General features: G+C 47.0%; 1 protein-coding gene across 3 annotated transcripts in view; it reads left to right on the plus strand.

Annotated features, from left to right (window-relative positions):
• LOC119163619 (uncharacterized) overlaps positions 1 to 2533 on the plus strand; it is a 69323-nt gene extending 66790 nt beyond the window's left edge. For all 3 annotated transcript variants that reach the window (XM_075873341.1, XM_075873342.1, XM_037415660.2), the window contains 2 exons: positions 18 to 70; positions 2430 to 2533. In XM_075873341.1, coding sequence (XP_075729456.1) covers positions 18 to 70; positions 2430 to 2479 — 103 coding nt within the window. In that variant the 3' untranslated portion in view covers positions 2480 to 2533. The remainder of the gene's footprint in view (positions 1 to 17; positions 71 to 2429) is intronic.
• The last annotated feature ends 11098 nt before the right edge of the window (positions 2534 to 13631 follow it).

Below are 13631 nucleotides of genomic sequence, written 5' to 3' on the forward strand. Positions count from 1 at the left end.
CATCCATCTACCAACAGGTGTGTCCAGCAGAAGATGGACCCGGTGTATTACTGCTCCAGGGAGTGTCAAAGTAAGTGTTCAGACACCCTGCCGGTCAGTTTATGTGGCAAGGTTCTTTGAACTGTTGGCATAAAACCCAGAGTGAAACAGTTTCCATATTCACTCATGTGGGGCCCACAACGTACGCTGACGTGCACAGATTTGTACAAAGGGTCACAATCAGCATTTCACAAACATTCGTCATGTTCTGCAAGATCACACCGGGGCATCGTTTCAATATTGGACGTTACACCTGTGTGCCAGTCGATCTTTAGCTGGTCTCTTTGTTAGATGATGCTAGTCTATGCTGTACCAACAATTACATAGGCATCGTCGGTGTGTACAGTTGTGCAATCGCAATCGTGACTCATAAACGTCAGACCCCAGGCGGCGCTGCGAAAAACACTGCCATCAGCGCCCCCATCGCCGCGCCGGCCATAATTGGGTAGTGCACAGAGAGCCGTCCGCAAGCGAACGTGCATAGACCCTGCTCTTTCGTTGGTCTTGCGTGGTTTCCTGAAAATCAAGGACCTGGCAAACTTCTTCCTTCAATCTTCAATCCAATCTCGCTTCATAAAAGTAGGAAGCTCATCAAAACGAAATGCGGGCACAATGCAAAAGATGGTGCATCTATTTCGGTGTGCTGCAACTGGTAATTTAACTGCAAGCGAGCATCGCATGACACGCATTCCGAGGCAAGCACTCCGACGTGGGTTCTGTGCATACACGAACCATCTATGCAATCAGTGGTACGAAGCTTGCTTTATCCGGCACAAATGGCCCTGGTGATTTACGCTTTGCAGTTGCATTCTCCATCGATTTCTCGCTTCCTGTGCGTTGAACTGATTTATAACACATGCTCAAATGCTCTGGTGACGGTTGTCTTCCGCTTGTATATACTGCAAAGGAGGATATATGCGTGTCCACTTTCTCACTGTACAACGAAAGGCAAAACCGATGCCGCCGAGATAGCGCTGTCCGGTAATCGCGGAGACCAACGGCAAAAAAAAAAAAAGAACCTTTGTGGTCGCGATGATTTTGTGTTTTACCTTTATGACACACTTGTTCGCATTTCCTAGTAAACGCCGCGACTTGGAACCTCCAAAGCCCGACGGGCGTAATGCTGTGTGGTGGCGACAACTTCAGGTTATCGGTGGTCGCGATGTATGCCACGCCCAAGCAGACAGGCGTCACCTGTCTACTCTTGTATGTCACGCACCGCCGTCAGGGGGGTTCTGTTAAGCTTAATAATAAAAGTTACCACGGTTTTCCGTCAAGGCTACTAAACAATAACAGGAGACCTACATTATCACACCTACTTAAGCGAACTGCTGTGGAGAACGAGAGTAATTCACTTGCCCAACATGTTCGCAACGGCCTGTATTTAGCGCTCTCGCCATTATGCTTTGCAATAGCTGCAGAAATCAGTAAAACAAGTCATTTACGTCCGAGGCTATTCAAAATGCAACAGTAGCCCAGAATGGGGTCTTTCTTTCGTAGAGCGCGGAGCTACCTGCTCTTGCTTTCGCAGTCGTTCAGGCAAGTGAACCAGCAAGTTTTCACAGTGGTTCGGTGACGCGTCCGACTAGCGGAGAGAAACTTGTAGCTCTTTTTCCGAGTGTTCAATGTGCAAATGCATTTATTGTTTCACTCAATCACTGTTTCGTGCGCTGTAATTTCATTTGGTTGCACAGCAAACTGTGCAAGGGAGTCTGGCTTTGCACTACTCAAAACTGCGTCGACAGGTGGCACTGTGTGTCCGCAAAACTCTAGAGTCTGTCGTCTATAAATCTAGCACTTTTCTTGGTAATCGGCTCTGCTGGGCTGCATCGTTTAGGCACTTCATGCTATTTGGAAGGCATGCATTATTTTATGAACTATTCCTCTGCTGCATATGCAAACCTCAAATGGAAAATTTGAGGCAATATGCATGGTTTTTGCACAGCGGAAAATGATTGTGTTGGCATTGTTTAACACTCTGTCTTTGTGGAACACTATTTTAAAGAGCCTAAACTAGGACCTGTTACGAAGCTCAAGACTTTGTAGACACAGGAGCGTACTGCACTTAAAATTTGTATGGGAAGCAGCACAGAGTCGCTGTCCATAGTTTGGTTACGAAAGCAAAGACCAGCACCACAGCTCACTTAAGATAAGTGAGTTGTCCGAGCTGGTAGCGAGACAAAAGGCCTTAAGCACTTCGTGTGCGTTGCCGTGTTTTTGCGCTGGTCATTGCGGACATTTACATCTTGTACTGAATTGCAGAAATAACAGAGGCATGCTACGTTCAAAGCTGCCACCACGTTCTGCATGTTGCTATGACATTCAGCAAATGTGCAGGTTGCGACAACAGAGTGAATTTTTTTTTCACTTTGCCTACCATCCTTTTGCAGCGGAAGACTGGGACGAGCATCAAACAGTTCACATGGAAGACCTCAACTAAGCCCTGCAAGCACCGAAAGAATTAATAAAATTGCGCTTTAACATTTCGTTTCAACATCTTTCTCACCGTTTTTGATTCCCGTTAGTACCAGTCCAAGGTACCACGTAGTGGTACCTTGGACTAGTTTGAATGCATTTCACGGTTGTCCGAATGCTCAATTGTCAAAATGTAGTATTTGTACAGACTTTCTTTTACAGCACTGTACGTGTTCATGAAATGCAACGGAGAAAATATTAGCCTACCTCAAATGGCCATGAAATAGGGTTAATTAAGAAGAAAAATAGTAAATTCATAATTGTGAAATTTTTTACAATTTAGTCTTATACACTGCATGACAGCCTCTTTTTCTTTCATTGCATTCAATGCAGCTGGTGCTCCCAATCTATTGTATCACAACATATAAGCGCGGGTGCAAGTGTAACTAGGGCTCGGCGGTAAAGTTATTTACAATTTGGATTTATTCGATAAACTCCCGTTTTTAACAGTCAATACGACCTTGTTGCATTCTTTATCAAAGGGGTAATCTTTGTAGGCACATTGAGACATTGGCCACTTTAGCCGATATAAAGTTTACCTCGTGTCTACAGTATCTCGAAGACCACACCCATCGCACATTTAACTTATCGCACACAGAACAAGAGACGTCGGTGTATCTGTGGAGCGCATGTAACCGGATCATGCCAAAGTAGGTGTGCATATATTAAATGGGAAGCATTTCTTGGCGAACTTCGGCGACTTAAGTGTATCTATCTATCTATCTAGGGCTTCTAGCTCTCCTGGTCGTTTCGATAATGCTATCAATACTGAACTTGGTATGGCATAACATGACTGTATGAGGAACACATTTGACTAGTCATAGTATGAAAACTATGACATGTATGTCATGAATGTCATTGTTTACATTTCAAGGTCCTGCAGCTCTTGCGGTGGTTTCGTTGACATGCCATGTTGCAAAACTGGTATGGTATAGCATGATTGCATGGCAAACACAAGCGACAGACCCTAACATGAAAATTATGACATGCATGCCATGTAACAACATGACTACATGCCACGCTCGTGATGCGCTCGCGGCCATTTCGCTAGCATTACATATACCAAATTTGGTATTACAGTACGTGAATGGATGACGAAGGTATGTGACTGGTGCAAATATAATAAACGTGAGATGCGTGTCATGTAACAACATGACTACATGCTATGCTCATGATACACTCGCAGCCATTTCACTAGCATCACATGTACCAAACTCGGTATTACGCGAACGAACAACATAGGTAAATGACACGTCCAAACATGATAATCACGACATGCGTCTTGTGTAACAACAAGACTACATTCCACACTGATGATGCCCTCGCGGCCGTTTCACTAGCTTCACATATTTGGTATTAAGTGACGCCAATGGATGACGAAGGTATGTGACTGGTGCAAACATGGTAATCATGAGATGCGAGTCATGTGAGAACATAACTACATGCTATAGTAAAGGCATGACGCGGTGCGCGTGCTCGGCAGCGTTCGTTTTGTCGCGTTGCCCTGCCGTTGCCACGCCTGGCGCCTTCCTGCCATATACTTGCAGGCACGCACCGCGTTGCTTTGACACATGCGCATTTCAGCGCATTCGGCTTCCCTTTGTCACGATAAGAGGGAGACACAGTTTTATCTGAAAAATGTGTTGGCGCGAATCATCTTGACTGTGACCGAAAAATTGAGCAACATGCAAATAAAACAAATAAAAACTTTTAGGCCCATGTGAGGATCGAAACCTGGCCGTTTACGTGGCAAGCAGGTGTTCTAAACAATATTTGCTGCAACTGCTTTGGAAAATATAATACATATGTGTAGCGGAATGAGTCTTCGTAACGCATCATATATTGCATGGCAGAAGCATAGCATCGCCCCAGACATGAAGTGATACAAATTGAACGATGGGTGCCTGTTTTAAAAGTTCACGCATTATAGAGCACTTGGGCAGCAGAGGCATCAACAAAGTGAACACGTGTGCAGGTTCGCCTGTTGCTCTACAGACATGTAGTGGGATATTCGCTGAAGGTGCAGGGGGCACTTAAAAACCAAGCTTGCAATAGGCATTCAGTAATACTATGAAATGGCCAGTGCTACGAGCACAGTCATTAGTTTTCTGTGTGCACCAAGAACTGGAGCAGGCTAGTAGTTGAAAAGGCAATGAGCACGAGACCAAATTATGCTTCGCAATCTACTCTTGATAGGTGAAGCTCAGGCGTCCTCCAATAATTTTTCGTGTTCAGATATCATTTCGTCTAAGATACTGGGGTATTGAAAATAATTCAAAATTAAACTCCAATAAAGGCTGAACTTTCATAAATAAACTTCAAGAAACACCCTATGAACTTTAAAAAAAAACTGAAAACACAGAGCTCTTCTTGCAAGCTATGTATTACTTCCCTCATAGGGCGATGAAATGGCCCGTTTTATAAGTCAGCTTTTTTCTTTTGGTCAATATCCCATGTTTTAGCAATGTATGCATCACTGTAGCAGAAGTATACCCCCATATTAGACTCGGTCATTATAGAGATTGGTTTCAGGCCAAAGTATCAAGGTGAATTCTTTTTGCTCATGTATATACACACACGACCTTAATTACTGAATGCAGCAATAATTTGCTGCGTACGTATACAAATAGTATACAAATTCATATATAAAACCCTACAATAGATTTTTACATTGCCACCTAGAGTTGTGAGCCGGCAAGCCCTAGCAAGCCAAAAAAGGGCAAAGAGAACGAAGAAAAAGTGTGGTTAGCACTTCAATTGAAAATACACGCTCGTGTCTTTCTGCCCCGCTGTTCCTGTCTTGTCTCTACGGCTCTTGGTGCGTGAAAAACTGGTGAACATGCTGGGTAATCTATGCACCGTGCCCCTCCACATAGCAGAAACATAAGTGTCGTACCGGTGGTCATTCCTGTGCATCGCGCTAGCAGAAGAATCCGAGGGCAATTCCCTGACTTTAGACTGCTCGCAAACAACATGGCAGCTCCGACCAGCCCTACCGACGCCAACCCAACCGGTACGAACGGCACAACACCACTTCATTGCACCTTACACACATCGCGAACGCCAAATCCCTTTCATGGCACAGCACTTGAGGATGTGAAAGATTGGCTTGTTCATTACGAGTTCGTTGCCGCGCACAACCAGTGGAACGACGCAGACAAACTGTGGCACGTCTATTTCAGTCTTTTGGACAGCGCACGTATCTGGCATGAGAACCGGACAGGTATTCTTACATCATGGGAAGACTTCAAACGCCGACTTCTTGGGACATATGCCAGCCCTGACCGTCGGGAGAGAGCTGAGCGCGATCTGCAGTCCCGCATACAACTGCTGAACGAAAGGGTTGCGATGTATGTCGAGCAAATGACGCGCCTTTTTCACCGAGCTGACCCCACCATGCCCGAAGAAAAGAAGGTACGGTACCTCATGCGCGGGGTGAAAGAGCAGTTTTTCAGTGGGCTTGTGCGCAGTCCACCCAAGACTGTGTCAGAATTTCTCACGGAAGCCGTCACCATCAAAAGCACTCTTAGGCACCAGGCCCCGTCATAGGAACGGCACGTCAACGCTTCACCTACGGACTACTTAGGAGCTTTCGGTGGCCAAATGGATTTCTTCCGAGAGCTCATACGTTCAGTCATCCGCGAAGAACTCCAGAAGCTGTCAGTGCCCTCGAAGCCCACTATTTCCTCGTTGTCCGAGATGAAGTCCAGCATGACTTCTCCCGCATGTCGTATGCTCAAGCTGTGCGGCAACCTGTTACACCGGCAATTCCGCATCCCACCGTGGCCCCAGCCATGCTGCAGACGGTCCAAGCGGCGCCATATTACAGCGCACCTCGCCTGATCTCGCGGAAATCATATGTCTGGCGTGCGCCAGATCGCCCTCCTCTCTGCTTCCATTGTGGTGAAGCTGGGCACCTGTATGACAGTGTCCTTACCGACAACTTGGACTACGCAGATTTTCGACGAACTCACCACCACCCAGGTTCGGTCAGTGGCCCCCTGAAATTGAAGAGTATGTGGCTCAACAGCGCGGAACTTTGTCATCCTTGCAGTAGTCACGCTCAGGCCAATTCTTACTGCTGGCAGGCACATCGTCATGCCACTCGGCGTTTGCACAGTACGAATATATATTCGTGGTTCTACCTTCGTAGTCAGCTTGAGCGTTCTCCGTCAGTGTTCTCGAGACCTGATCATTGGCATGGGCTTCCTGAGGGAGCACGGTGCTATCATCGACATTCGACAACGCCTCGTCACGTTCTCAACAAAAAGCGCGCCACAACAAAGCATAATCCCAGCCACGATCGAGTATGTCTGCGGGTAATTGACGATGCTGTGACGATACCACCGCGCTCAAGTGTTATGGTTCAAGTGGCGTGTAACAAATCAGCACACGGTGAAATGGTGGCGGAAAGCAATCGATCCCTACGCTTTTCCCAAGGTGTCTGCGTAGCACGAAGCCTAGTAGACCTACAGGCTGGCCACTGCGAGGTACTTGTTACAAACTTCAGCTACGAGCGCCAACACCTTTTCCCTGGTACTGTCATCGCCTATGCCTACCCAGTAACCAATGTGACTGAGTGTTTTGCTTCCGAGGCAACCGATAATGACGAAGCACCTCTCCAGGGCGTCGATATAAATCCAACGCTTTCTGACGAAAACAAACGAAGGCTTAACGACCTGTTGATAGAATTCCACGCCTGTTTTACACGTTCATCGAGAATCCGTCAAACATCGATTACCGAACACCGTATTATCACCTACGGCGACAGGCACCCTATATGGCAACAGCCTTAACGCGTTTCATCAACCGAACGACGCGTGATTCAAAAGCAAGTGAAGGAAATGATTCAAAACGGTGTAATACAGCCATCAAGCAGCCCTTGGACAACGCCAGTGGTCCTTGTAAAAAAGAAAGATGGTACACTTTGCTTTTATGTTGATTATAGGAAGCTGAATAACGTCACAAAGAAAAACGTGTACCCGTTGCCTCGAGTGGACGATTCTCTTGACAGGCTGAGGCGACCAAAGTGCTTTTCCTCAATCGACCTCAAAAGTGGTTATTGGCAAATTGAAGTCGATGAACGTGACCGCAAAAAAATGACTTTTGTAACTCCTGACGGCCTGTATGAATTCCGAGTGCTTCCATTCTGCCTCAGTTCCGCTCCGGCCACATTTCAACGAATGATGGATACCGTTATCGCTGACCTCAAGTGGATCTAGATGATGTCGTCTTTTCAAAAACGTTTGACGAGCACCTTCGTCGGCTTCGAAGTGTTTTTTGAAGCCATACGATCCGCTGACCTTACCCTCAAGCCTGAGAAGTGCCATTTCGGCTAAAATGAACTGAAGTTCTTGGGCCAGGTTGTGAGCGCTGCAGGCGTTCGGCCCGATCCCGGGAAGACTGCCGCTGTGGCCGCTTTTCCAGCTCCGACAGACAAAAGAAGTCTTCGGCGATTTCTAGGGCTCTGCGCATACTATCGCCGCTTTATTGAAAACTTCTCTAAGGTTGCGGAGCCTCTCATCAGACTTACACGTGACGACACCCCATTTCTGTGGACTGACGAACAAGCAACTGCCTTTGCGGAACTGCAACATCGATTGTCTTCCCCTCCTGTACTTGGTCATTTCGATGAGGACGCTGACACAGAGGTGCGCACTGACGCAAGCAACATTGGTATCGGAGCTATTTTGGTGCAAACACAAGATGGGATCGAACGTGTGATTGCCTGCGCGATCCGCACTCTATCACGTGCCGAAACCAACTATTCAACGTCAGAGAAGGAATGTCTCGCGGTAATATGGGCGATTACAAATTCAGGCCTTATCTCTATGGGCGCCCATTCAAAGTTGCGAGTGATCACCACGCTTTATGTTGGTTGGCTAACCTCCGAGACCCCTCTGGGCGATTAGCACGATGGAGTCTGCGACTTCAGGAGTTCGATGTCACCATAGTATACAAGTCGGGTAGAAAGCATGAAGATGCTGACACGCTATCACGAGCACCTCTGGAATCCGACAATACAGGTGTAGAAGACGACAGCGCCTTCCTGGGGACTCTCAGTGGAACCGACATCCTCAGTAAGCAATGAGCGGACCCCGAGTTAAGGCCCATCATCGATCATTTAGAAGGCAGCACCACTTCTGTTTCTCGTCCACTTTCCCGTACGTTGCCGTCATTTTGCTTACGACACGGCATATTATACAAGAAAAACACCGGTGTTGGCAGCAGATCTTATCTTCTAGTCGTCCCTCAAGACTTTTGTGATGATATCCTATTAGCCTGCTACGATGAGCCGACATCCGGCCATCTGGGATACTCACGGACGCTTGACTGGGTTCGACAGCTTTATTTCTGGCCAAAACTCTCAGCTTGTGTCAAACGCTACGTGAAAGGATGCCGCGAATATCAGCATCACAAGTCACCACCTATAAAACCTACAGGCCTCTTACAACCCATCGATCTACCACGTACGCCATTTGACCAAGTTGGGATGAACCTCCTTGAACCGTTTCTTTCGTCTCACTCCGGAAACAAGTGGATCATCGTTGCAACTGATTACTTGACGCGTTACGCTGAAACAAACCCATTGCCACGCGGTACAGCATCTGAAGTCGCCCAAATTTCATGCACCACTTGTGCTTCGTCATGGCGCCCGTCATTCGTCATCACTGACCGAGGGACAGCCTTTATACGGCAAAACTGTTGGACGACATCTTCAAGCTCAGTTACACGAACCACCGCAAGACAACCGCATACCAGCCCCAGAGTAACGGCTTAACAGAAAGGCTGAACAAAACGCTGGCGGACATGATTTCTATGTACGTAGATGTGCACCATAAAACGTGGGACAAAATCCTGCCATACGTAACGTTTGCGTACAACACCGCAACCCAGGAAACGACAAGGTTCGCACCATTCCGCCTCGTTTACGGTCAAGACGTGCAAAACATGCTAGACGCTATGATTCCTTGTGACATCGACCAGCAATAGCTATTAACTGCTGATGTCGACGATTACATTCAGCGTGAGAGGAAGCACGTCAATTAGCTCGCATGCACATAAGATCCCAGCAATGTGAAGACGCCCGAAGGTACAATATCCACCATCGACAAGTCTCCTGTCAACCTGGCGACCAAGTGTGGGTTTGGACTCCTGTTAGAGGGCGAGGTCTGAGCGAAAAACTCCTGAGCAAGTATTTCGGACCCTACAAAGTATTACGGCAGTTGAACGAGGTGAACTACGAAGTTATTCCAGACAGAGGCTCAGCAACGACCCAACGCCACTCACCACGAACAGAGATTGCGCATGTCGTCCGCCTAAAACCTTATATTACGCGGTGATACTCGTCTTTTTGAGCCCGGGCAGCAAACATTTTCTTTTTTTTTTTATATTGCCCTTGGGTCTCGAACGAACTGTGAACTCTGTTAATGGTTTTTTCTCTTATGACCAACCTCAGACAATTTTTTTTTGCACCTGCATATGCCCTGTGCACTAGAGGTACCGTTTCTCTCTCTCTCTTTTTTTTTTTTTTCCTTATCGGCCCTGCCGTCCCCTTGTGTATGAGCATCGGGTCGATGCTCTAATGGGAGGGGAAATAATGCCACCTAGAGTTGTGAGCCAGCAAGCCCTAGCGAGCCAAAAAAAGGGCAAAGAGAACGAAAAAGAAGTGTGGTTAGCACCTCATTTGAAGACACACGCTCGTGTCTTTCTGCCCCGCTGTTCCCGTCTTGTCTCTACGGCTCTTGGTGCGTGACAATACGAATCTTGTGTCGTACTAACAAACCAATAAGATAGTGGTAGGCTTTGCAAAGAAAGTATCTCCTTCCGCCTTTCCCTGAAAATTTTTTTGGCCAGGAATGACACATAATTGCTGATGCAAGCATGCATTTTTATACTGAAATGGATGCTTTGAGTGTTTTTCATCTTTTTTTACTGCACTACCTGTTCAAGTGAAAGATAACTCAGCAAAGTGAATCAGAGTAGCTTTATTGGGTGCAAAAGCAAGCTCGTTTTCAGTAGAATCAGTAAAAGCCATGCCAACGAGCTCAGCTTGTTTTCAGCTAGGAAAGGGTTAAAATGTGCTTCTTTACCATATCTATTTGTCATTTGAATGACCAAAAAAATCTTTTCAGTTAGACAATGAATTAATTTAGATTGGTTAATTACTTTTTGAAAACTAGGCTGATATTTTTGCCATCATGGATTTATTCATAGAAAAAAAAAGATTCTAAATTTCACATCACAATGTGCACAAAACTGACTTTTTTTTTCTTAGCCTCTTAAAAATTTCTTCACAGTCGGCACATCGTCCCTTCGCTGTGAATTACTCCGTTTTTACCAATTAAGAACCATGCGGCCTCTAAGAAACTCTATCAAAATCTAGGACATTGCAGCGATTTGGTGCACAAACTTACTGATAGCGTCAACACATGCATTTTTTCTTCATGCATTTTTTCGCTTGCCAAGCATTTTTTTTTACAGCATGATTAGTGCTTTTTGTACAGTGTAGACGGCTTATAATGTAAGTCACGGGAGTTGTAAAAATCCACGCTATAAGCGGTATCGCGTTATAACCAAAGCATGCTTTTTTCGGCAAAGGGCAACCCACTTTTCAAAAGCAATTTACTACACTTTTCACTCGCACATTCAACACAATCACAACACGGCACGGAAACAGTTTTCAAATCCGGCATCAGCGGAAGAACGCCGTTATTTTCGTCTGGCGATGCTTGCGAACAGCGCTGCAAACAATTTCGTCCTCCACAAAGCTTAAGCACTGAAACGATTTCTCGCTCAAACTGTTTTTCGCGTAGTACGTTTTCACTTTAGTGAGGTATTCCAATGCGTCTTTGCACCAGAAATCTGGTTCTGGCGTCGGGTCGACATCGTCTTCGCCGTCCGACTCGTCGTCCGTTGCAACCTCCGCGCACCGCTGCGACGATCGCGTCATCTGTGCTCGCTTCCTCGCAGACAGAAAGCTCCGACTCCCCGGTATCGACAAATTCTTGGAAAGTGTCGGTGGCGGTAACAAAGTTGCTGTCAACGAGGCAGGACCACACCTCGTCAGTGTTGAGGGTCTCATCGGCGAGCGACGTGTAGCTCTGCTCATCGTCTTCCAGAGCCTCTGCATTGCGCACGAAGCCTGCCCTCTTGAAACACTTGCTTATGGTATCGGCCTTTACCTGCCACCATGAAGCGACCACGATGTCAATTGCGCCTCTTACGTTCACTTTAAGAGGCTGCTGCTGCTGCATGCTCAGCAAAACTCTCGCAAATGCGCCTTTTGTACAGCGCCTTTACGGTTGCGACGACACCCTGGTCGAGAGGTTGACTTTTTGCTGAAGTGTTGGCAGGCAAAATCTTTAGGTTGACTGCGGTCAACTTCGGCTTGACGTTGTGGGCCATGCAGTTGTCGAGGATAAGCACGACCCGCCGTTTCTCTGCCACCATATCCTCATCAAACTTGCAAAGCCAGCTGGTGAACAAATCCTGCGTCATCCACGCCTTTTTATTGGCATTGTAGGTCGCTGGCAGGCACTCTCGCTTTTTAAAGCAACGTGGCCTTGCCGATTTTTACCTATGACAAAGAGGCGGCGCTTGTCACTCCCGTCCAAATTGGCGCAAAACAATACAGTTATGCGCTCCTTTGAGACCTTGCGGCCGGAGCAGGCTTCGCCTTTCAGCCCAAGCGTGCGGTTGGTCAAAAGGTTATAAAATAAACCAGCTTCATCGGCATTATAAATGTCTCTGTCAGTATAGGTCGACAGCATACTCTCCAAGTTCAAGCGAAGCCAGACTTCGATAGACTCGTCGTCGACAGCGCCGCTTTCTCCGTACACCACTTTGCAGCTGATGCCATGGTGATCTTTGAAACGCTGAATCCACCCGTTGAGTGGATTGAAGTCATCGTGGCCTAAAAGAGCTCCGAGATACTTGGCCTTTTGTTGGAGCATGGGGCCACTTACTGGGATGCTTTGAGCCCTAACTTCGCGGAACCACCTGAACAGCGCTGCGTCCACGTCTTCGTATTTTGACGTACGTATTCTCTTCCGTGACAGGGAAGACGAATCTTGCTGCAGTTGCTGTCGCAGTTTGTCCTTGTTTTTGTAGATGGTCGACACGGTAGTGTCATAAACGCCGTATTTCGCCGCCACCGACGCCTTCTTCAGGCCACTCTCAATGTCCCTTATGACGCATTCCTTAATCTTCAGCGATAAGGCACGGTGTTTTTTCACGCCGCTTGAAGACGCCGCCGACGCCATGGCGACTGGAGCTACGCAACACACGTGCTCTGGGCTCTCAGACCGCAACGACACGGCGAAGCGCACACAGCAAATTCAAAGAAGGAGGTTGAGAAAAAAAAAAGCATGCTACCGCTTCTCTCCCCCACTCCGTGCAGCGCGCACCCGGATTGGACGCTGCCACGGTTGCCACGGTGACGAAAACATGCTCTCTCCTTCCAAGGTCTCCCCGACTCACTCCCTACTGTACTCTTTCTTTTCCTCCGCAATGTTTGACTTTTCGCGGCGGTCTCCACGTACGCCCTCCCACTCACACTCCCAACGTTCCGGCGCATCAGAACGCCGCCGGGAAACCGTGCTGACCGTGCTCCGTTCGCCGATTTTATGGTCGCACGCCTAAAAACTCCGCGCTATAACCGGTATTCCCCTCCGTGCGTCTACGCAATAAACGGTCGGCCTATACATTGAGTTCTATGGGCGACATATCAGTGGTCAAAAAAACCCAAGTTATAACCGGTCCCGCGCAAAATGCGGTTACGTTATAAGTGGTCTGCACTGTATAGCTAGAAGGTAATTGAAATTAATGAAATTGTTTTTTTCATTCGTGTCGCATAAAGTTTTTTCATCTGGTAGGTACACTCGTCATCAAATGAAACCTGAACAGCAGCAAGCATTCACAGAGGTAAAGCACATGCCATCTAGTCATCACCGTTGAGAAGTGCGCACATTCGACTTCACAGCAGTTTCCATCCCACTATAGGGTAATAGTTCTGCTTCTGTTCTAGTAGCAATATTTCAAAGGAAGAAAATAAAATCTAAAAAGCAAAATTAAAAGAACCAAATGCAATCTGCACATCAACATGGGCCACCATT

Source organism: Rhipicephalus microplus, chromosome 9 (genome assembly GCF_043290135.1).
Source record: "Rhipicephalus microplus isolate Deutch F79 chromosome 9, USDA_Rmic, whole genome shotgun sequence".
Lineage (NCBI taxonomy): Eukaryota > Metazoa > Arthropoda > Arachnida > Ixodida > Ixodidae > Rhipicephalus > Rhipicephalus microplus.